Below are 22,458 nucleotides of genomic sequence, written 5' to 3'. Positions count from 1 at the left end.
GGTTCCAGGGGATGGGGGAGGAAAGCTGTAGGTACTAAAGGGGAAGACGAATAAGAGAGCTTGTTGGGGTGGTGAAATACACTAGTTCTTGATCTAGATGGCAGTTATGTGTGTGCGCTCATGTGTGTGTGTTCACATGTAACAATTTAAACTCTTGCTTAACATCTGCATACTTAACTGTGTCTTATAGCTCAATAAATTATTTTTTTCATAGTGTAAGTTCTTTTTCTTAACTAGCTCTGTGGTTGAAAGATCTCACTTGTTTTATTCTAAACATTTTCAAGGCTACCTGACTGTTCCAGCAGCACTGGAACTGGGTATTAGGGACTGAGAAGTAGGAATTCGATTACAACCTGAAGACCTGTCATATACAATGAGAAGCTGGAAGGAAAAAGTCACGAGCAAGATACACACATAACTTTGAAGGAAAACAAGAAATCAGGAAACTACTTACTTCTACAATGTCGTCATCAAACAACAACCAAAAATCATGACTCTTAACTATTGCAATATAATGGCCTCGATTGGGACCACTAAAACAAAGAGAAATAAAAGTTAACTTTATACAAAGTTTATTAGTATTACTCTTCTTGTCCTAAATTCCATGTTCTGTAAAGGAGAAAAACTGAAACAGATAAAAATGTTCCTTACTTATTCTTTCCCCCCAAGAGATCAAGCTACATTGATTTGAACTGTCATTCGATTTTAAAATAATTTGTACTCTGCTTTGAGAGATATAACCAGTATTCTATTTATATAAAGCTATGCTATTAAAATTCTTTGTTGCCTTTTAAAATTATTATTTTTAAAGTAAAGTTCAAATTTGATTCTGCAAGAGACTTAAATAAAATTTTCTAGCATTTTTGTGGGGCAGGAGAGGCCAGAACACACTGAATTATAACTATAGAACAATGTACATAGAATTATTTCTGAGTCTTAACCCTTGGCAATAGTTTTTCTTGAGGAAAAAGTCCACATGATGCTTGAAAAAGATATTGAAACCTTGGATCTGCAATCAAGCTCCAACTTCATAAACTTCTCTAAACAAATAACTTATTTTTAGTATTATTAGTGCTAGTTTTAATTCTTAGCAACATGTAATTATTATAATTGCCTCTGCCTTTCATTTTAAATAAATCTGGGATACAGAATCTAGAAAAATGTAAAAATAAAGGTGGGGTTTTTTTGGTTTTTTTTTTTTTTTGGCCATGCTGCATGGCCTGTGGGATCTTCATTCCCCAACCAGAGACTGAACTCGTGTCCCCCGCAGTGGAAGCGTAGAGTCCCAACCACCGGACCACCAGCCAATTCCCTAAAAGAAATTCTTTTTAAAGAACATATCAAAGATTTTTTTAACTTCTCCCAGTTATTTAAGTATGACTCACTAGAAAAGCTTATATAATTTTTAATTAAATTACAATTCTACCACAATTATTACATTATAGGCCTTGAAAAAATTTTCAACACAAATTATCCTTTATGGCTCTGAATACTATTTTAAAAGCAGCAACCTCAGATCTGAGAATAAGCTGCCTCCCAGTTTCTTTAGATCTTTGATCCCGTAGTTAAAATGAGTATCTTTGTTGAGAGAAAGATATGACGAGAGTACTTTTTCCCTGCAGAAGAAAACATCTCAAACTTAAAAAAAAAATCTTAATGCTAACATAAACCTCCAGTCTGATCATTACAGTAGAGTTCTGTAAGTTATCTGATACCGTTTTCCTCTGTTCAGATGTCATTACTTACTTTAGAAACAGAACGCTCCAAAAATGGAAAAGCAAGATTACTGCTGAGGATAAACGACAGGAAACGGGCTGACGCAGCCCACGGAGGTTAAAGACTGTAACAGGGTGGACCCCCCTCCCAGCTCTCTTGACATATTCTGAGCAGAAAGGTGGGAGGCAGGGACAGCTAACATTCTCATTATCTGGGATACAATACGCTGTTAGTACACGTTTCCAAACACCAGGGGAAATGGAGGAGTGTCTTGTTTTAAAATTATTACAAGAAGGGAATTTCTTGGTGGTCCAGTGGTTAGGACTTGCACTTCCACTGGCTGGGCCCTGGTTCAATCCCTGGTGAGGGAACTAAGATCCCACAAGCTGTACAGTACAGCCAAAGTATGTGTGTGTGTGTGTATATATATATATATATATATAAAATAAAATTAATACAGGAAATAGTAAACAGTCAATGAAGACTATATGTTCTAAACATAAATGTTGATTATGCAATGCTCTTGTGGTCTGAGAATCTTTTTGAGCTATTTTATGAATTAAGGTCTGTAGATGAGATAGTACACTAAATTAGCTAAATTTAGGAAACATACACACGGACTTATAAAATCGGAAAACTTATCTTTGAAGGTTATCTCCAAAGCCTTCTAAAAGTGTTTTTCATTATTATCAATATGATGAACATATCCAACTAGTCTCAGATTTTGTAAAAATAAAGAATTTATTTTATAAAATCTCTTTAAGCAGCATCTTTTTTCTTTTTTTTAACCAACAACCAAGAAAAACAAAAAAGAAAACTAACAGGACTTAAAAGTTCTCAGAGTAATATTTAGATGGTGGTGGTGGTGGTTTAGTCACTAAGTCGTTTCTGACTCTTTGCAACCCCATGGACTGTAGCCCGCCAGGCTCCTCTGTCCATGGGATTCTCCAGGCCAGAATACTGGAATGGGTTGCCATCCCCTTCCCCAGGGGATCGTCCCAACCCAGGAATTGAACCCGAGACTCCTGCACTGCAGGCAGATTCTTTACCAGCTGAGCTACGAGGGAAGCCCCTATTTAGATAATAAGAACAAATATCAGATCCAAGCAATAATGCACTATTTAAACAGATAAAAGCTTTAAGGAGGAAATGGTAAAATGGATCTGAAATACTCATTCTGAAATAAACTCATCTCGGTCCTAGAGCACCGGGGGTACAGGATCTCTGGCAGGCCCGCCTCTGAGTGGCTCTGGGGTGTCCTGTGCACACTGCCCGCCCCTGAGCCTCCCGCCGGCACGGCCCACACCCGTTACCTTCCACAGTGAACCACGACGGCCACGAGGTCGTACATTCTGTCAGGATTGGTCGCATCGCCTGAAGTGTTAAACAGACGAAGTTCTAAAGGAAAAACCACCCGGTAAGAAAGTTTTGTGTATCGATGAAGTTGATCCATATACTTAAATCTTTTCAGATGCAGAGCTAGAATCATGGGCAGCTTTTTCACTTTCATCCTGTCAGAATAAACATGAAGACAGAATCTCGTAACAGACATTCACCATGTACTTAAAAGAACTATCAAACTGCAGGATCCAATTAACCGTTGACAGTTTTATTAGCCCAGCACTGCCCACTTCCACGTTATTTCTACCTGTGCCTTTTTTAAGCTTTTTATTTTGTGTTGGGGTAGAACTGATTAATAATGCTGTGATGGTCTGAGGTGAACAGCGATCTCCTGTGACTCTTATATCAGCAGAGCAATATTCTGACAGTCTTAAGACGGCCCCGTCCCTCATCATCTCCAAACCACATAATGCAACGTGGAACTCCGTGTGGCTCCCAGACAGAGGTCTAGCTGGTTATTTTAAGAACTCTGAACTCCTGAAATAGAGGTCCCTTATGACAAGGCAGACTGCAGGCGATTCCTGCGTCTGGTAGAGGAAAAACCGGTTCCTAAACTCTGCTGAGCAGAGATTGAAATATATTTGTTCTACTCATCTATATAAGTCAGGAACAGACTGGGAACAGGAGAGAGAGAGAGAGAGAAGTGCAATGAAGACCAGCCACTCAGGCTGTTTCACAGACAGGATACAGCTCCTTACTGCGTGGATCCCAGAAAGGCAATAAAATAACCTGGAAACACAGGAATGAGGTTTCTACCTGTGAAGTCCAGGCCTCCTCATCCTCCACAATCCTGAAGACCCCCTCCATGCCATCTCCACTCCCCTATGTCACCGCATGGCAGCCTCTTCTTAAAAAAATTCTCCGCCAACGCTTTCCCGTCCAACAGAAACAGCTGTTCTCCTCCGTCCTCCATCAGCACTTTACAGACTCACTCTGTTTTGGTACAGTTTGCTACACTACAAAATACAGAGATGGTCGTGGTCTCTCTCTCTGTCTAGGGTTTGGACTCCGGGCAGACAGACACCATCTCTTTCATCGCATTTCTCCACCCCTAGTAACATGCCTGGCACAAGCAGGTACCTGACAAACAGTGCGGAACTGAATTCTGTACGTGTTCACGGAAGCAAAACACTTTTCATATTTTAAAAAAAATTTACTAAGCCACTGCCTCTAATAAAGTGAAAAAAAAATTATAGCCTTATTCGAAACCTGCATTCTGCATTCTACAGATCTTAAGTGTGGAGGAGCAGCTGATTATCCCAGAAATATTTATTAACCTGGCCAGTGGAAAACATCAGTGAAAATAAATGTAAAAACCTAATCTTTCCTGGAAAACCAGCCAGCCACAGGAACCAACAGTCTTTATGCCCTTTTCCTCAATAATTCCATTTCTAGAAATTAAATATATAACCTCAAATACAATATCCCTGAGCCCTCACTGAGACTGAGAAATAGGGATATTCATAATCTCAAAATACCTCCACACAAAATGCATACGAGTAACAAACTAGGGAGAAAGCACAGCTTAACACTGGGCGACAGCACCTCAGTCAAGTGACCAGAGAGAACGGTAGGAGTCACGGGACCTACAGAGTAGGCCCCAGACCGTCCTGGGAAAGACTGGCTATGGGGCTGACCCTCAGCTGGCATCTGGGAACCTGATCTGGGGGTGCTCCCGCTGTTCCCTAGCTGGTAAGCGGTTCTCGATGTGCCTGAACTTATGGTACAGATCATATGGTTTATGCTGAGCTCTTGCTTCCCTTCCAGGAGCCTGGAGTTTTGGTACAGGCCTGATGGCTTGGCGGGTGAAGAATCCGCCTGCGATGCATTAGACATAAGAGACTCAGGCTTGATCCCTGGGTCAGGAAGATCCCCTGGAGGAGGAGATGGCAACCCACTCCAGGATTCTTGCCTGGAGAACCCCATAGACAGAGGAGCCTGGCGGACTGTGGTCCGTGGGGCCGCAAAGAATTGGACACTGAGTGAGTGAGCGTGTATGCACACACACAGGCAGGGAATGCCTAGGTGACCTGCCCCCAGTAAATCTCGGGCACCACGCTGAGTCTGTGATGAGCTTCTCTGGGAGACAATGCTGCCACATTCGATGCTGGAGAAACAAGTGTGTCCAAGTGACTCCACGGGGACAGGACACCTGGCTTCCCCTTTGCTGATCGGACCTGTCACTGTTCCCTGTGACAAACCTTGGCTGTGAGCAGGACTATAGATGCTGAATCCTGTGAGTCCTTCTAGGGAAGCATCAAATCCAGGAGTGGTCGTGGGGCCCCGACACATGACACGCATCAAAATCGTGTATTTAAAAAGAACACAGCCTCACCTCTGTGTGATTCCTGCCCAGAATACATAATCTGAACCTCATCACATGAAAACATTAGATGGACCCAAAGAAGGACATTCTGTAAAGTAACTAACCTGTAATTTTTAAGTGTCAAGAGAGTGAAAGTCAAGCAAAGACTAATAAGGAACTGCTCCCGATGTAGAAAGACGACAGAGACACGAATGCTAAATGCAACGTGTGCTTCTGGACTGGACCCTTTTTTTCTATAAAGGACATTACTGGGACATCTGGTGATGCTAAAGGAAGGTCTATGACAACAGTAACACGTCAGTGCTGCTGTCCTGACGTGGCCGGACATGGTACAGGGGAAACGTCTCCGCTGGCAGGACACTGCTACCAAAGCCTCAGAATTGTGGGACATCACAGCAGGGACCCACTCTCAAATGGTTAAGGGTGAAAAAGCATTCTTGGTATATTGCTCACAAGACTTTTGAGGCTGCTTCAAAATAAAAAGTAAAATAATCAGGGTGATGAGGAGTCCCTTTTCTGATACCAGAATACGGTCTTCATGGTAACACACTGAGAAAAGGCATGAATCCTAGGAGGAACAGTGGAGATTGGAGTGGGCGTGAGGAAAGCACTTTCCCCCTCTTCTTTCCTCACCAAGAGAAAGCTTACACAACGAGGAGAGCTTCAAAGCAGAACCCTCTCACTGTGTTGGTTTATGGTGATTAAACACTCACCAAGTGTGGACAGTCAAGGCAGCACAGAGTTGAGCACTGTTTGCCTGGTAACCACCTAATGTGTTTGTCTAGTAATTACCTAATGAGTCTTAACGGTTGGTGATAAAACGAAGGATGATTACTCGATGTAAACTGCCAGAGATCACTTTTGGTTAGAACATCCATGGCCAAAGAATCACTATGAATTTCAGAAAACACTAAATTACCGTTTGTGTGCTTCCTGTTTGCTGCGACATTCTTCACAGTAATATTTGTATTCACTGCATAGAGTTTCTGTGTTGCTAAAACCCCTGTTGTAAAATTCAAAATAAATTAGTTTTGCCTATACCAGAAAATGATGTATTCATTTAAAGATATTCTAAAAACCAAAGATAATCATTAACTGTCAAAATAAATAATTCCATGCTTACCTTAAGCAGTGAGTAATTGATGTGTTTTGTTCCACGTCAACAGAAAGGTCTAAAAAATCTTCATCTTTGCTGCTTATCTGTAAAAATAGGAGAATTAATTACCGTTGATTTCTTTAGATATCAGGAAATTACTGCTTCAAAATGATAGAATTAAATGTGGGTTATTATCAGTATTATTAAATACATAAAGAACCTTTTCCCCCAAGTTGAAAAGAAACTACTTGAGTCATGCAAGTTTACAAAAGGACGCTGAATCAACACCCTTCATTATATTTAGAGGAAAATACCAAAGTGCACCTACGGCTGCTCTCCTTACTGGCAAAGGCTGGTGTGATGTGAAATCCTATCACTTCCCCGAATCCTGGTATGGGGGGTGGTTTAGTCACTCAGTCGTGGCCCACTCTTTCAACCCCATGGACTGTAGCCCGCCAGGCTCCTGTGTCCATGGTGTAAAGCATAAAACAAACTATGCCATATACAGTAATTCTTAAAAGAACACAGGACAAGGCTGAATGAGAATGGCTGGTAAAGGACATGATCTCTGTATTGTTTAATTATTTAAGAAAAAAACTACCATTTAAGAAAAAATGTTAGTCCAACATGCCAAATGAGCCTTCACTTATGACCTTCTTTCATTTACCCTCTGAATTTAACCATGTTCTGTTTGAACTATGAATAAATCATCTGTCATGATCTAAAGTTACTACTGATTCAGTGAACTGGAGTAGGACACATCCCTCATGCTGGCTGCCTCCCTCGACAGGATGCAACAGGAGGGACGTCAGACTCGTGCCCGGGACCCCTCACCACCACACGACTCTACACGCACAGATGGTCTGTGATGACTTTCTCGATACGACACCAAAAGCATTTAAAGAATATCAAAAGCATTTCCATGAAGGAAAACAAACAAACAAACTGGACTTTATTAAAATTTAAAATTAAAACATTAAAAACTTCTGATCTGCCAAAGGCATGGTTCAGAGAAAGTAAAGATGAGCCACAGGCTGGGAGAAATCCTTGCAAATGACACAGCTGACAAAGGCCTGGTATCTAAAATGTACAAAGTACTCCTAAACCTCAACAACTAGAAAACAAACAACCTGATTTGAAAAATGGGCCAAAGACTAGTACTAATACCTCAGCAAAGAAGATATATAGATGGCAAACGGGTGCATGTAAAGATGTTCCACATTATATGCCATCAGAGAAATGCAAATTAAAACAAGACAACACTACACACCTATTAGAACAGCCAAAATCCAAAACACCGACATCAGCATGTGCTGACCAGGACGTGGAGCAGCAGGAACTCTCCCTCATTGCTGGTGGGAATGTGAATGTAGTTCCTTCCAAAACTAAACGTACTCTTCCTACCACACGATCTAGCAACTGCGCCCCTGACCACTAACTGAGGCACTGAAAACACATCCACACAAAATCCTGCACATGCCTGTTGAGAGCAGCTTTATTCATAATTACCAAAACAAGCAACCGAGATGTCCTTCAGTAGGTGAATGGATAAACTCTGGTACATCCAGACAATAAAATGTAATTCAGCAATAAAAAAAAAAATGAGCTATCAAGCTGTGAAAAGACGGGCGGGAACCTTAAATACCTACTGCTGAGTGCAAGAAGCCAATCTGAAAAGGCCACGTGCTCTACGATTCCAACCCCGTGGCACCTGGAAAGGGCAAACTATGGAGGCAGTAAAATGACCAGCGGCCGACAGGGGCTGGGGCGGGGGGAGGCACAAATACACGGGGCACAGAGGGCCGTCAGAGCAGCGAGACTACTCTGTACGACACTGCAGTCACAACACAGCCCTCCTGTTCAACATGAAGTCTCCGCACAGTTCACACCGCAGCGAGTGTTCCTCTGCCGGCTCAGGGTTCAGTCAACAAGAGACAGCTGAGAGGCTCGTCGGTCACAGGCACCACAACTCTCAAGCTCACTCTCACATTCATCTTCAAAGAACTTTTAACACGATGGGTTAGATGTGTTCTATACGACATTTGATGATATACTTACAGTTTCACAAGTAAGACACCTGGTTTCATTAGTCAGTGTTCCCTGAAAGATCTCATGAACCCATGTTGGGTCTGGTGTGCTGTTATTTTCACTGTCGATGTTACCGTTAGGCAAACGACCATTTTGTTTCTCCTGCTTTCTCTCTTCTTGTAAAATATCAGCAATGGTGTTTAGTAGGTAGTTTAGGAATTCGTGGGCATCTTGCTGCATGTAGTTGTCAAAGAGCTCTAAAAATAATGATACACAGAGAATTATTTCAGAATGAATAACTTCATTAAAAAAACTAAATTAAAAAAAGTATATCTAGTATTCTATCAGAATTACATAAAATGTTTGGGACTGTTAGTAATGAACAAGAAACAGGTACCTTTCACATATACAAATTATGACTCAAATGTGGGGAAAATAAAGTTATGATGAATAAAAGTCTTCTGCTGCTGCTGCTAAGTCACTTCAGTCGTGTCTGACTCTGTGCGACCCCATAGACAGCAGCCCACCAGGCTTCCCCATCCCTGGGATTCTCCAGGCATGAGTACTGGAGTGGGGTGCCATTGCCTTCTCCAATGCATGAAAGTGAAAAGTGAAAGCAAAGTCGCTCAGTCGTGTCCAACTCTGTGCAACCCCATGGACCGCTGCCTACCAGGCTCCTCCGTCCATGGGATTTTCCAGGCAAGAGTACTGGAGTGGGGTGCCATTGCCTTCTCCAAAAATCTTCTAAAAAATACTAATTGATCAAAAAAGAGAAAACCTATCCTCATACATAATGTATTGAGGTGGTAAGAATCAACTGCTTTTTATTAGTTCACTTAATCTATTGTCCCGTAAATACTACAAAAAGGCAAAATGGTTGTCTGCGGAGGCCTTACAAATAGCTATGAAAAGAAGAGAAGTGAAAGGCAAAGAAGAAAAGGAAAGATATACCCATTTGAATGCAGAGTTCCAAAGAAGAGCAAGGAGAGATAAGAAAGCCTTCCTCAGTGATGAATGCAAAGAAATAGAGGAAAATAACAGAATGGGAAAGACTAGAAATCTCTTCAAGAAAATTAGAGAAACCAAGGGAACATTTCATGCAAAGATGGGCTCAATAAAGGACAGAAATGATATAGACCTAACAGAAGCAGAAGATATTAAGAAGAGGTGGCAAGAATACACAGAAGAACTATACAAAAAAGATCTTCACAAAAAAGATAGTCATGATGGTATGATCACTCACCTACAGCCAGACATCCTGGAGTGTGAAGTCAAGTGGGTCTTAGGAAGCATCACTATGAACAAAGCTAGTGGAGGTGATGGAATTCCAGTTGAGCTATTTCAAATCCTAAAAGATGATGTTGTGAAAGTGCTGCACTCAATATGCCAGCACATTTGGAAAACAGCAGTGGCCACAGGACTGGAAAAGGTCAGTTTCCATTCCAATCCCAAAGAAAGGCAATGCCAAATAATGCTCAAACTACTGCACAATTGCACTCATCTCACACACTAGTAAAGTAATGCTCAAAATTCTCCAAGCCAGGCTTCAGCAATATGTGAACTGTGAACTTCCAGATGTTCAAGCTGGATTTAGAAAAGGCAGAGGAACCAGAGGTCAAATTGCCAACATCTGCTGGATCATGGAAAAATCAAGAGAGTTCCAGAAAAACATCTATTTCTGCTTTATTGACTATGCCAAAGCCTTTGACTGTGTGGATCACAATAAACTGTGGACAATTCTGAAAGACACGGGAATACCAGACCACCTGACTTGCCTCCTGAGGAATCTATATGCAGGTCAGGAAGCAACAGTCAGAACTGGACATGGAACAACAGACTGGTTTCAAATCGGGAAAGGAGTACGTCAAGGCTGTATACTGTCACCCTGCTTATTTAACTTATATGCAGAGTACATCATGAGAAATGCTGGGCTGGATGAACTACAAGCTGGAATCAAGATTGCCAGGAGAAATATCAATAACCTCAGATATGCAGATGACACCACCCTTATGGCAGAAAATGAAGACGATCTAAAGAGCCTCTTGATGAAAGTGAAAGAGGAGAGTGAAAAAGTTGGCTTAAAACTCAACATTCAGAAAACTGAGATCACGGCATCCGGTCCCATCACTACATGGCAAATAGATGGGGAAACAATGGAAACAGTGACAGACTTTATTTTTAGGGGCTTCAAAATTACTGCAGATGGTGACTGCAGCCATGAAATTAGAAGATGCTTACTCCTTGGAAGAAAAGATATGATCAACCTAGACAGCATATTAAAACGCAGAGACATTACTTTGCCAACAAAGGTCCATCTAGTCAAGGCTATGGTTTTTCCAGTACTCATGTATGGATTTGAAAGTCGGACTATAAAGAAAGCTGAGTGCTGAGGAATTGATGCTCTTGAACTATGTTGTTGGAGAAGACTCTTGAGAGTCCCTTGGACTGCAAGATCAAACCAGTCCATCCTAAAGGAAATCAGTCCTGAATAGTCATTGGAAGAACTGATGCTGAAGCTGAAACTCCAATACTTTGGCCACTTGATGCAAAGAACTGACTCATTGGAAAAGACCCTGATGCTGGGAAAGAATGAGGGCAGGAGGAGAAAGGGGATGACAGAGGACGAAATGGTTGGATGGCATCACCGACTCAATGGACATGAGTTTGAGCAAGCTCTAGGAGTTGCTGATGGACAGGGAGGCCTGGCGTGCTGCAGTCCATGGGGTCACAGAGTCAGACACGACTGAGCAATAGGACTGAACTGATAAATACTACAACAGGGAAAGTTTTAAAGCGGAAAGTGGACCTTGTGGCAGTGCCAGGGCAAATGTATACGAATCACAGAGGAAGCCTTGAACATGATAAATCACTGGGCCACACAGCCCCGTGTACACGCTCTGCCAGAGTCAGGTGAGGCCTGGAACCTGCACTTCTCCAAGCTCCTCCAGGTGATTCTGCTGTGCAGTCAGGTTTAGGGAACAAAGGCATCATGGAAAATATATTTAATCCAGAGAATCTCTAAGGGCCCTTCCAAAGACCTGTAACTCCGTGGAACGTCCCCTGTAGCTACTCAAATGAGTCCTGTCATGGAAACACTAAGCACTTGACCTGTGCTCACATGATGTACCCTGAGCCTGGAGAGGAAGACCTTCCAGGGCAGGGCCTAATGCCATCTTCCTAACAACCCCGTGACACCGCTATTAGCAGTATTTAACAAGTGAGGAAATGGAAGAGAGTGGTAAAGACACTGCCAGGAATCGGCAGGACCAGGACTCAAGGCAGGCCGTTTGGCCCCACCCAGGGGACTCGGGCAGCCAGGCCACCTGGCCACACAGGCATCTGTATCCAGCCAACAAGATGCACTCAGACCACCACCCCACCAGGAAGTTTCACCTCCAGACCTTATACAAGTTCAGGAAGTTTACAGTTTACATTTTCAAAATGATAGAATAGAAACCGATTAGAAAATCGAGGGAAAGCCTCCCTAAGACACAAGGAATTTAAAAATTACATTTTAGAAGGGCTGCAGATATGACCACATAAGACTAAGTTCTACACATTAGAAATTATTTAAAAATTTTAAGATGGTGAAACCTGAAAGGTATGAACATCTTCAACATAAAAAGAATTTATACAAAAGACAAAGTCAGCAAAAGACTTGAAATCAACAACTTATAGAAACAAAATTTTAAAGGTTAAATAAAATACATGAAAAAACATTCAACCCCATGGTAAACCAAAGAGGTCATTTGGCATTTCTTGAATGAATGAATGAACAGACCACAGGCCCTGAAACAGTGAAGGTGACATAAGAAGAACAGATTTGACCCCCAACAGCAATGTGAATGCTGCACATTGCTACAAGCCAGCTGTTCTGACTTCAAGCCACCTTAGGAGAGGTGGCCCTCTGCACAGGTGAAAACCCATGTAAAACCATAGTCGGCCCCTTGTATGTGAGGACCCTCCGTACCTGGTCACGCACCTGTGGATTTAAGCTGCCACAGACGATGCAGGGCTCTAGTATTGACTACTGAAAAAATCCTCGTACAAGTGGACCTGTGTAATATAAACCCATGCTGTCCAAACGTCAACTGTACATGAGCTTTCTACCAGGACAAAATTTTTTAAGTGTCCCACCAACACAGACTAAAAAAAACAACAACTCTCCGAGAAGACCTGAATCACTCTCATTCTAACAGAGTTGTACTTGGCTTTCTCACCACAGCAGATACTCGACACATCTGGAATTTAAGACAGTAAGTAGGTTTAGCTTTGAATCAGGGAAATATTTTAAAAAGTGCTTTTGTGAGCAATTAATCTATTTGTATATGGAGAAAATGAACAAAACTTTTAACATGGTTATCAGATTAATAAAGAGTAACCTATAATTATATTATTCCAGCATCTTCATATGTTTTAGGAAATTCAGTATGACCCATGCTTTTCTCGATTCATGTGACAATGAACAGTTCAACTGAGTTAAGGGCAGGACTCCCCATTAATAACCAACCTTAGAAACTTCTCAAATTATATGTCTATGGGCATCATTATATTCGAGAGATAACAAATGAAACTAAAAATAACACCCAATTTTCTTTCTACAGTGACTGAAATGCCTAATTCCAAGCAAATAAGCAAAAAGAATTCCACACGTTTCTCAAGTCCATCCGAGCTTCCCGAGGCGGTTCACCACCCTGGACAGACGCTGGGCTCAGACGTCAGGGAGGACACGGGCCTGACAGGTCACCGTAACATCCCTGAGTGCCAGTGACATTAAGGCAACTGAGGAAGTAGTGACTAATGATGAGCTTGCTAGGGAAATCAAATGAAAACTATTTGAAGAGAGAAAAGGGAAGTGGGGGTGTAGCCAGTAACTATTTTTAAAAGGGTGGGGTGGGGTAGGGGGTGGAGTTAAAACCATATATCTAAGCCAGAAAGTTTCATTTATTGTGTTGGCGCTTTCCTTTGCCTGGGGTATGTCTTTTAGCATCAGTTTTTGTTTTTTTTTTTTTTCATGGCTAAAGTGGGGGAAATATAATGGCCTTTCATCAGGTTATTGTAAGGATCAAATGAGTTAATATGCATAAAAAGCATTACCAAAAAAAACACAAATGAACAGTAATTGGAAAAAAAAATCAACAAAAAAACTGCAGAAGACCCCACAACTTTTCTTTTTTCAATATTTGGGTGCACCAGGTCTTAGCTGTAGCATGCAGGATCTAGTTCCCTGATCAGGGATCAAACCCAGCCACCCCCAACCCACCCACCCCCGCCCGCACTGGGAGCCTGGAGTCTTAGCCACTGGACCACCGGGGAAGTGGCCCCCAACAACTTTCCTTGATCAAAGAGCCAAGTAGGCAAAAAAAGAGAAATGACGATTTCTCATATCCGGGCATACAGAATTTAATCTCTGTACAGCACACTTCAGACGGCAGCCACACCTCACAGGAACCCAAGTGACTGTGTCCTCACTGAGCCGGCTGGCGCTGCCTTCCAGGCAGGAACACCGCCTTTGGCTTCTCAGAAGCCACTGCACCATCAGGCGTGAGGACGCCCAGCCAACGCTTGCTGCACCCGACCGTCCTGTTACCTCAGCAGCAGGTTGAGAAGCAGAAGAGTTATTTACCATTTTCTTTCCGCAATCTTGTTATGAACTTCTTAGGAGGTATGACTCCAACCTTCTTCTTCTGGGTGGCGATGCTGTGGAAGAGGTCTGCTAAGCACGTGAGAAGGCTCTCCTTCTTCCGGGGCTGACTCTTATATGCGAGAACTTTTTCCCGAAATGGACGACAGAAGTAAAGTGCCTGAAGAACTGAATTGCAGTAGCAGGTATTCCCAAACTAGGATAGAAAAAGAAGAAAAAAAAATTTTTTTTGGTTAAAATTGGGGGTAAAACAATTTCCAGAGAAAGAATTTCCAAGCCTAGAGTTGTTGAGAGAAGAGAAAGAGCAAGATAGCGAATATTTATGATCCTCATAAATCAAAAGGTACCCGAGGGTACAACTGTGGTGTTGGAGAAGATGCCTGAGAGTGCCTGGACTGCAAGGAGATCCACCCAGTCCATCCTAAAGGAGATCAGTCCTGAATATGCATTGGAAGAACTGATGCTGAGGCTGAAGCTCCAATACTTTGGCCACCTGATGCGAAGACTCATTTGAAAAGACCCTGATGCTGGGAAAGATTGAAGGCAGCCGGAGAAGGGGACGACAGAGGATGAGATGGCTGGATGGCATCACCGGCTCAATGGACGTGAGTTTGAGTGAACTCTGGGAGTTGGCGATGGACAGGGAGGCCTGGCATGCTGCAGTCCATGGGGTCACAAAGAGTTGGACACAACTGAGCGACTGAACTGAACTGAGGGTAAAAATAATTGTCCTGACTGCAAATTAGAGATTTTAACATTAAATGGATGCTCTTGACATCAGTTTCAGGTTAAAATGGAAGAAAGATACATGCGATAAATTTGGCCTTTATGACCACTGAGTTAAAGAACTACAGTTTAAATAGTGAAATTAGATAAGGTTTAGGATTCTGGAGTGGAGAAGGAAATGGCAACCCACTCCAGTGTTCTTGCCTGGAGAATCCCAGGGATGGGGGAGCCTGGTGGCCTTCCGTCTCTGGGGTCGCACAGAGTCGGACATGACTGAAGCGACTTAGCAGCAGCAGCAGCAGGATTCTGGAGAATTTTTTTCTTTTCCAATTCTCACTGTTTTGATAGTATCGGTTGTATAAGAACTATTTTCTATACTGTACATTTAAAAATATAACTCTCAAAAATTCTTTTATAAAAACATAATAGTGAAGTTTACTATCAAGTTCTTCAGGGCCATCCAAAAAATAAAAACAGAAAATAAGAAAAAAACAGGATACTCTGAAGTATTAGATGAAAGAATCAACAGTGTGACAGCCTAACCACTGACATGCTGAAATGCCAGGTCACTGGCATTTCGTGCTCAATCCATCAGGAGGACGTGGACTCGCTCTGGAGTTGAATCCTGAATGTCTGCGCCACCTCTCACTGGCCGTGTGGCCTGGAGCAGGCGACCATGAGTCACTCAGCTTCAGTTTCCTTCTTTTTTTTTTTGGCCTTGCCCCAAGGCACGTGGGATCTTAGTTCCCCGACTAGGGATCAAACCTGCACCCTTGCATTGGAGACACAAAGTCTTAACCACTAGACGCCAGGGAGGCACGAGTTTCCTTCTATTTAATGACAAGGGAGGAAACAGTCTTACTTTACAAACAGAAGAACACAGAGCTTGACAAATATTTTCTGCCTTCCTTCTTCCTTCCCGTGAATAGACAATGACGTGAAAAGCAGGCTAATAAAACACCTGGAAGTCACTCAGGGAGGATCCAAGGAGTACACAAGGACCGAGGACAGTTCTCAGAGCACTGTCCCAGGGTAAGGTCCTGCACGCGAAACTCTAACAGGCTACCTGCAGAGGAGTGCTGAAGAATGCAACCTTCAACTATGTCCATAAACACATGCACACGTCCGCTGATATTTTAAAATTAGGAAGGCTAAATCAAAAGCTAATATAAATGATTATTTATAGAGAGAAGGAAAAGAGGAGAGAGCAATGAAAGTGAGACTGCTGTGCATGTACATGGTTATAAGAAGTTTCTTTTGCACCCATATTTTTAAGAAAAGATTTATTTGGCTGCCCTGGGTCTCAACTGAGGAACACAGGATCTTTAGTTACAGCATGCAGACTTTCAGGTGCAGCATGTGAGATCTAATTCCCCAACCAGGGATCGAACCTGGGCCCTCTGCACTGGGAGCTCAGAATCTTAGCCGCTGGACCACCAGGAAAGTCCCTGTATCCATATTTTTAAAAAATTAAATTAAAACAGGAAGAAAAAATAAATTCCTAAAATCAAAAATAAACAGAAATAAACCTAAATGTCTATCAAATTGATGGCAGAATTACTTAAAGAATGACTTCAAATGACTTTAAAGCACAGGATGGGTTTTTACTATCAACGCCTTCCTAGGGAAGTTACCAAGCCACTCTCTTTATCGGTTTCCTCATCTGTAAATGACGTTTATAACAGCACCAACCTCTACAATCTTGTGAAGAAGTAACTCAATGATCTGCATGAAGAACTTAGTGTGGTTTGGCATACCTCATCACTACATGGTTATTTTTGAAACAACCTTTTTGAGTCATCTGTCCCTTTTGGAAAATTAGCTTAGCTGAAACAGATTAAATCCTATAATCCCCAGGTCTACACTTAAATCATGATAGATGGCAGCAGCACAAATAAACCAGAGGGGTGGTACCATCAGCCTGCAGCACTGTGCAACTTGAAGTGATACAGAGCCATCACATGTGTGGACAGAGTACGGGTGCCAGCATTGTCCATTTATTAAGAATCAGCAAAGCTTAATCTATCTTTCATTTTTAGGTAAAAATGAACATTAGCAGTGCTCATACTTTTGCCCCCACCCGCCAATGAATCATCTTACATATTCCATTTGGAAACTACTGGTTTTAACCACTATTATGTCAACAGAATGTCAACAGAATGTTTTAAATGGCTAACTGCTCCACTGTCACCCACGCTGGTTGGTGACGATGCCTGTCCCATGAACATCCCCTTCTAAGGGAAGACCCTCTTCTCCCCACAATTTCTGTTCAGGTACATCCCCAACCACCTGCTCCCTGCAGCCAAGGGTACCTAATCCAGATTCTCAGGGACATTGTTCCTCCCCCTCACCTGACCCCCATCCTGACCCCCTTTCTGACCTGCCCCCCCCACCTACTCCCCCCTACTCACCTGCTCCTCCCCCCTTCACCTGCTGCCCAGCCCCAGGCCTCCTCACAGGAACTGACTTCTCTATGCAAATTCTGTAAGGGGGTCAGTCACAAGCCCTTCTGCAGATGCTGCCACAGGGTCAGGCACTTGATCCAGTCTGGCCCGAGTTCTTTGGTCAGGTTTGATATGAACAGTCTGCGATCTCTGATAATATAGGCTTTGAGCAGCCTAAGGACACCAGGTGGGAAGAAACTAATGGAGAATGAAATCAACACAAAAGAAAACAGAACCAAGAGACATCAGCCTGCTCAACCCTGTAACCTGCAAATGGTAAGTTTCATTTTTATTTCTCTTTCCTCCATGGTGACCCTTGTTCCCTGCATTCAGAGTTCCAACTAATGACTACTATCAGTTCAGGTTAGAGAAAGCCTTTTATAAGATGGTTCAGCCTCACAAAAAGATTCATTAATCCCAACCGACTTGTGTTTGGGGGCTTATGTATTAGAAAGTTAAAATGATTCTCGAAAGGCTGCTAAAAACGGAGCAACTGCACAAAACGTAGGAAAAAGACACTAGCAGTCTAAATGACTCTTCACTCAACTTCACTCGACTAAGTATTTATTGGCTACAAGATATAAAGGGGAAAAGGCAAGTTGGCTGATCAGATTAAAACCATTTGTTTTCAAAGAATTCAGCTAACTGCACAAACAGCCGACATGAAAAAGAGGGATTTTACAGCAAGAGAAAGCACCCAAAGGCTCCTCCGCCTCTCGAGATGGTTTCTGCACTCCCCTGTACCCCACCAGGCACACCCATATTTCTCCTGACATCCTGCAACATCAGAAATACTAACGTACCCACAAGGGTTAACTCAATAGGAAACCCCCACTATATGTATTATGCAAATCACAGGGATAGACATCAGAGTTATCAGGAAGAGTCAACTGACATGAAAGCTATCATTTGCGAAAATGTTCCTCCAAGATAAAAATATCTACAACTGAAAGTAATGGAAACTAGATTGTTATTAACAAAGTGAAGAGTAACCACTCTGAATTTTCTGGTAGGTTAATTAAACTATGGGGTTTTTTTCCTTCTCTTCATTAAAAAAAAAAGTCTACTTTTCTAATTGCCCAAATGCACAGACAGTTTCCCAAAAGCAAATGCCTTTGAGTGATTCTAGTACTTTACTAGTCGCAAAAAGGGATTCAATCAGGAAGACCTAACAGGAACTCTTTTCAGTATTCGCTTTCAGTATTCGCTTTTTGTAAGGTTGATTAAAATGAACCTGGAAATGCACACTTTGCTAGAACAGACTGATTAGAAGAAAACAGACACGTGCCTCATTTTAACAGAATCCAATTATTAGGAAAGATTAACCACCAAGTTCCTAAAGCAGCTGCATTCCGTGTTGTTTATAAACACTAACGACTTGGCAAACAGGCATAGGGTCAGGAGGAAAATGTTCAAATGTTCACCTCTGAATTAACTAAGCCATCTCCCCAGCTTCTCAGAGCTCCAACCTTAGTTTTTAAGGGACTCTATAAATAGTGTGATAACTCCAAATAAAAAAGGAGAAGAAAACTAGAGAGAAGGGTGATGACAGTGTAAGAGTTAGAAATAGAGCTCATGGAAAACGGTTCAAGGCACACAACACAGCTGTAAAGTGGCCCAAGACCACAGATCACAGGAGCGTGTGTCGCTGTCCCAGGTCAGCTGAGCCTGCTCTCACCACCACTGATCTCTGAGCAGAGTTCGAGGTGCTCATTAACCCTTCACAGCCGGAGCCCTGGTTACCTCAGGATCTCAGGGATCTCAATTCTTCATCACTGTAACAAGGCACAGAGATCGGAAATTCCGGCTTTCCTTGGCTTTACTGGAACCTCATTTATTCAGCTTCAGGGAGAAACACAAACTCCACCTTCTGAATTTAGACTGGTGCATACGAAGTAATAAAAATGATACCTTCTTAGAAACTTTTGGTAACACAATCAACAATGGTTTTTGGTATCATATTGAGTTAAAAACATTAGCAGAAAAAAAAAAAATACCACAGAGCTTTGTGCTTAGTCGTGTCCAACTCTTTGAGACCCCATGGACTGCAGCCCACCAGGTCCCTCTGTCTTTGGGGATTTTCCAGGCAAGAATACTGGAGTGGGTTGCCATGCCCTCCTCCAGGGGATCTTCCTAACTCAGAGATCGAACCCAGGTTTCCCGCATTGCAGGCGGATTCTTTACCAACGGAGCCACTAGAGAAGCCCCACAGAGCTTTAGGACTCATATCGTATCAAGTATGTTGTTTTACTTGTTTGGAGGTTATTTGCAAAAAAGTTACTTAGGCACAAAAGGCAGAAGGCTGGAATGCTTACACAGGACAAGCTAAAGGTAAGATAGCCTTCAATATAGAAAACACTACTGTTCTAAAGAAGAGAGGTTCTCCCGGGACACTAACAATGGGCACAGCTTTACGACAGTTCAAGACACAAATGAGCTTTGGGGTCTGAACCAGGTAAGAGTGGTTCCCACAGAAAAGGAGCAGTGAGACTGAAGAAAATAGGGTCTGCTCCCCCAGAACTGAAATGAGGCTTCTGATCGCTAGGCAACTCTATATGTAAGTGCAAGCATTTCAGATACTATACAGAAGTCGAGGCTAGACTTCTCAATAACCAAGGGAAATTAAATATTCATTTAACTCTCTTCCCCACGAAACCCCAAATAAAATGACAGTAAAAGAATAGATTATTATTATTTGTAGACTTTTGGATCGCAGCCATTCTGACTGGTGTGAAATGGTACCTCATAGTGGTTTTGATTTGCATTTCTCTGATAATGAGTGATGTTGAGCATCTTTTCATGTGTTTGTTAGCCATCTGTATGTCTTCTTTGGAGAAATGTCTATTTAGTTCTTTGGCCCATTTTTTGATTGGGTCATTTATTTTTCTGGAGTTGAGCTGTAGGAGTTGCTTGTATATTTTTGAGATTAGTTGTTTGTCAGTTGCTTCATTTGCTATTATTTTCTCCCATTCTGAAGGCTGTCTTTTCACCTTGCTAATAGTTTCCTTTGATGTGCAGAAGCTTTTAAGGTTAATCAGGTCCCATTTGTTTATTTTTGCTTTTATTTCCAATATTCTGGGAGGTGGGTCATAGAGGATCCTGCTGTGATGTATGTCAGAGAGTGTTTTGCCTATGTTCTCCTCTAGGAGTTTTATAGTTTCTGGTCTTACGTTGAGATCTTTAATCCATTTTGAGTTTATTTTTGTGTATGGTGTTAGAAAGTGTTCTAGTTTCATTCTTTTACAAGTGGTTGACCAGATTTCCCAGTACCACTTGTTAAAGAGATTGTCTTTAATCCATTGTATATTCTTGCCTCCTTTGTCAAAGATAAGGTGTCCATATGTGCGTGGATTTATCTCTGGGCTTTCTATTTTGTTCCATTGATCTATATTTCTGTCTTTGTGCCAGTATCATACTGTCTTGATAACTGTGGCTTTGTAGTAGAGCCTGAAATCAGGTAGGTTGATTCGCTGGAGAGGGTGTGGAGAAAAGGGAACCCTCTTACACTCTTGGTGGGAATGCAAACTAGTACAGCCACTATGGAGAACAGTGTGGAGATTCCTTAAAAAACTGGAAATAGAACTGCCTTATGATCCAGCAATCCCACTGCTGGGCATACACACTGAGGAAACCAGAAGGGAAAGAGACACGTGTACCCCAGTGTTCATCACAGCACTGTTTATAATAGCCAGGACATGGAAGCAACCTAGATGTCCATCAGCAGATGAATGGATAAGAAAGCTATGGTACGTATACACAATGGAGTATTACTCAGCCATTAAAAAGAATACATTTGAATCAGTTCTAATGAGGTGGATGAAACTGGAGCCTATTATACAGAGTGAAGTAAGCCAGAAGGAAAAACACCAATACAGTATACCAACACATATATATGGAATTTAGAAAGATGGTAACAATAACCCTGTGTACGAGACAGCAAAAGAGACACTGATGTATAGAACAGTCTTATGGACTCTGTGGGAGAGGGAGAGGGTGGGAAGATTTGGGAGAATGGCATTGAAACATGTAAAATATCATGTATGAAACGAGTGGCCAGTCCAGGTTCGATGCACGATACTGGATGCTTGGGGCTGGTGCACTGGGACAACCCAGAGGGATGGTATGGGGAAGAAGGAGGGAGGAGGGTTCAGGATGGGGAACACATGTATACCTGTGGTGGAATCATTTTGATATTTGGCAAAACTAATACAATTACGTAAAGTTTAAAAATAAAAAATAAAAAAAAAAAAGAATAGATTAGGTAAAAACTCAAAAGGCTAAAGAAGATGACAATGGACCAGAGACAGAGCAAACTTAGAGAAAATTTCACTCTTTTAGATGAACAAAATTTGAGGAAACCTTCCAATAGTAAAGATACTAAAAAAGAGGTGGGGGCGGGGGAGTGGAATAAACTCAAAGGTCTCAGAAACAATCCAGTGAGTGCAAGAAAACCTCGGCAACAACAAAATCTTTGAATAATATCGTAAGAAAAGGAGCAGAAGATATTGTCTCCATGAAACAAGATTAAAAAAACAAACAAACAAACAAGGTAACACTCTAAAAAATGAAACATGCAAAGAGTGGATAAAACAGTTGAAGATACAGTCTAAAATGGAGACTAAGGGAAATGATCAAAAATGGGATAAAAAATAAAAATAAGGAATCAGTCTGTTTCAATATGCAATTAACCATAAAAAAAAAAAAAAAAAAAAGACAAAACAGAGACATTACAGTAACAGGAAGAAAACTATCCCAATAATAGTATTGGAAATGACTTAGACCTGAGGGACACACATCATTAGTCTGAATGGGTCAGTAAACAGCACAACAGGGTTCCCATCAAGAGACAGGATGAGATTTCAGAACATTGGGACAGAGAACACCCTTCAGGACTCCCAGACACCCTCTAAAGGGGAAAAGAAGGCACATTCATAAGAGAGAAAGAGCCAGAATGGCTCTCTTACTGAGAGGCTCTCTCACTTGCTGAGAGGCAAGTGCCCTCTCAGCATCAAGAGAAGCCAGAAAGCACCAGAGCAAGCCCCAGAGACTCTGAAGGACGGGTATACCCTAGGATGGA

The 22,458-nt window shown here is 42.0% G+C and overlaps 1 protein-coding gene across 2 annotated transcripts in view; it reads right to left on the bottom strand.

Annotated features, from left to right (window-relative positions):
* Window positions 1-22,458, bottom strand: part of USP12 (ubiquitin specific peptidase 12) — a 59,959-nt gene that overhangs the window by 3,881 nt on the left and 33,620 nt on the right. For both annotated transcript variants that reach the window (XM_027557537.1, XM_027557536.1), the window contains exons 3-8: window positions 14,194-14,407; window positions 8,598-8,824; window positions 6,567-6,643; window positions 6,363-6,446; window positions 3,030-3,227; window positions 455-533 (exon numbers count right to left, since the gene is read on the bottom strand). In XM_027557537.1, the coding sequence (XP_027413338.1) occupies window positions 455-533; window positions 3,030-3,227; window positions 6,363-6,446; window positions 6,567-6,643; window positions 8,598-8,824; window positions 14,194-14,407 (879 nt within the window). The remainder of the gene's footprint in view (window positions 1-454; window positions 534-3,029; window positions 3,228-6,362; window positions 6,447-6,566; window positions 6,644-8,597; window positions 8,825-14,193; window positions 14,408-22,458) is intronic.

Source organism: Bos indicus x Bos taurus, chromosome 12 (genome assembly GCF_003369695.1).
Source record: "Bos indicus x Bos taurus breed Angus x Brahman F1 hybrid chromosome 12, Bos_hybrid_MaternalHap_v2.0, whole genome shotgun sequence".
Taxonomy (NCBI): Eukaryota; Metazoa; Chordata; class Mammalia; order Artiodactyla; family Bovidae; genus Bos; species Bos indicus x Bos taurus.
This window is presented reverse-complemented; position numbering and strand designations above follow the sequence as displayed.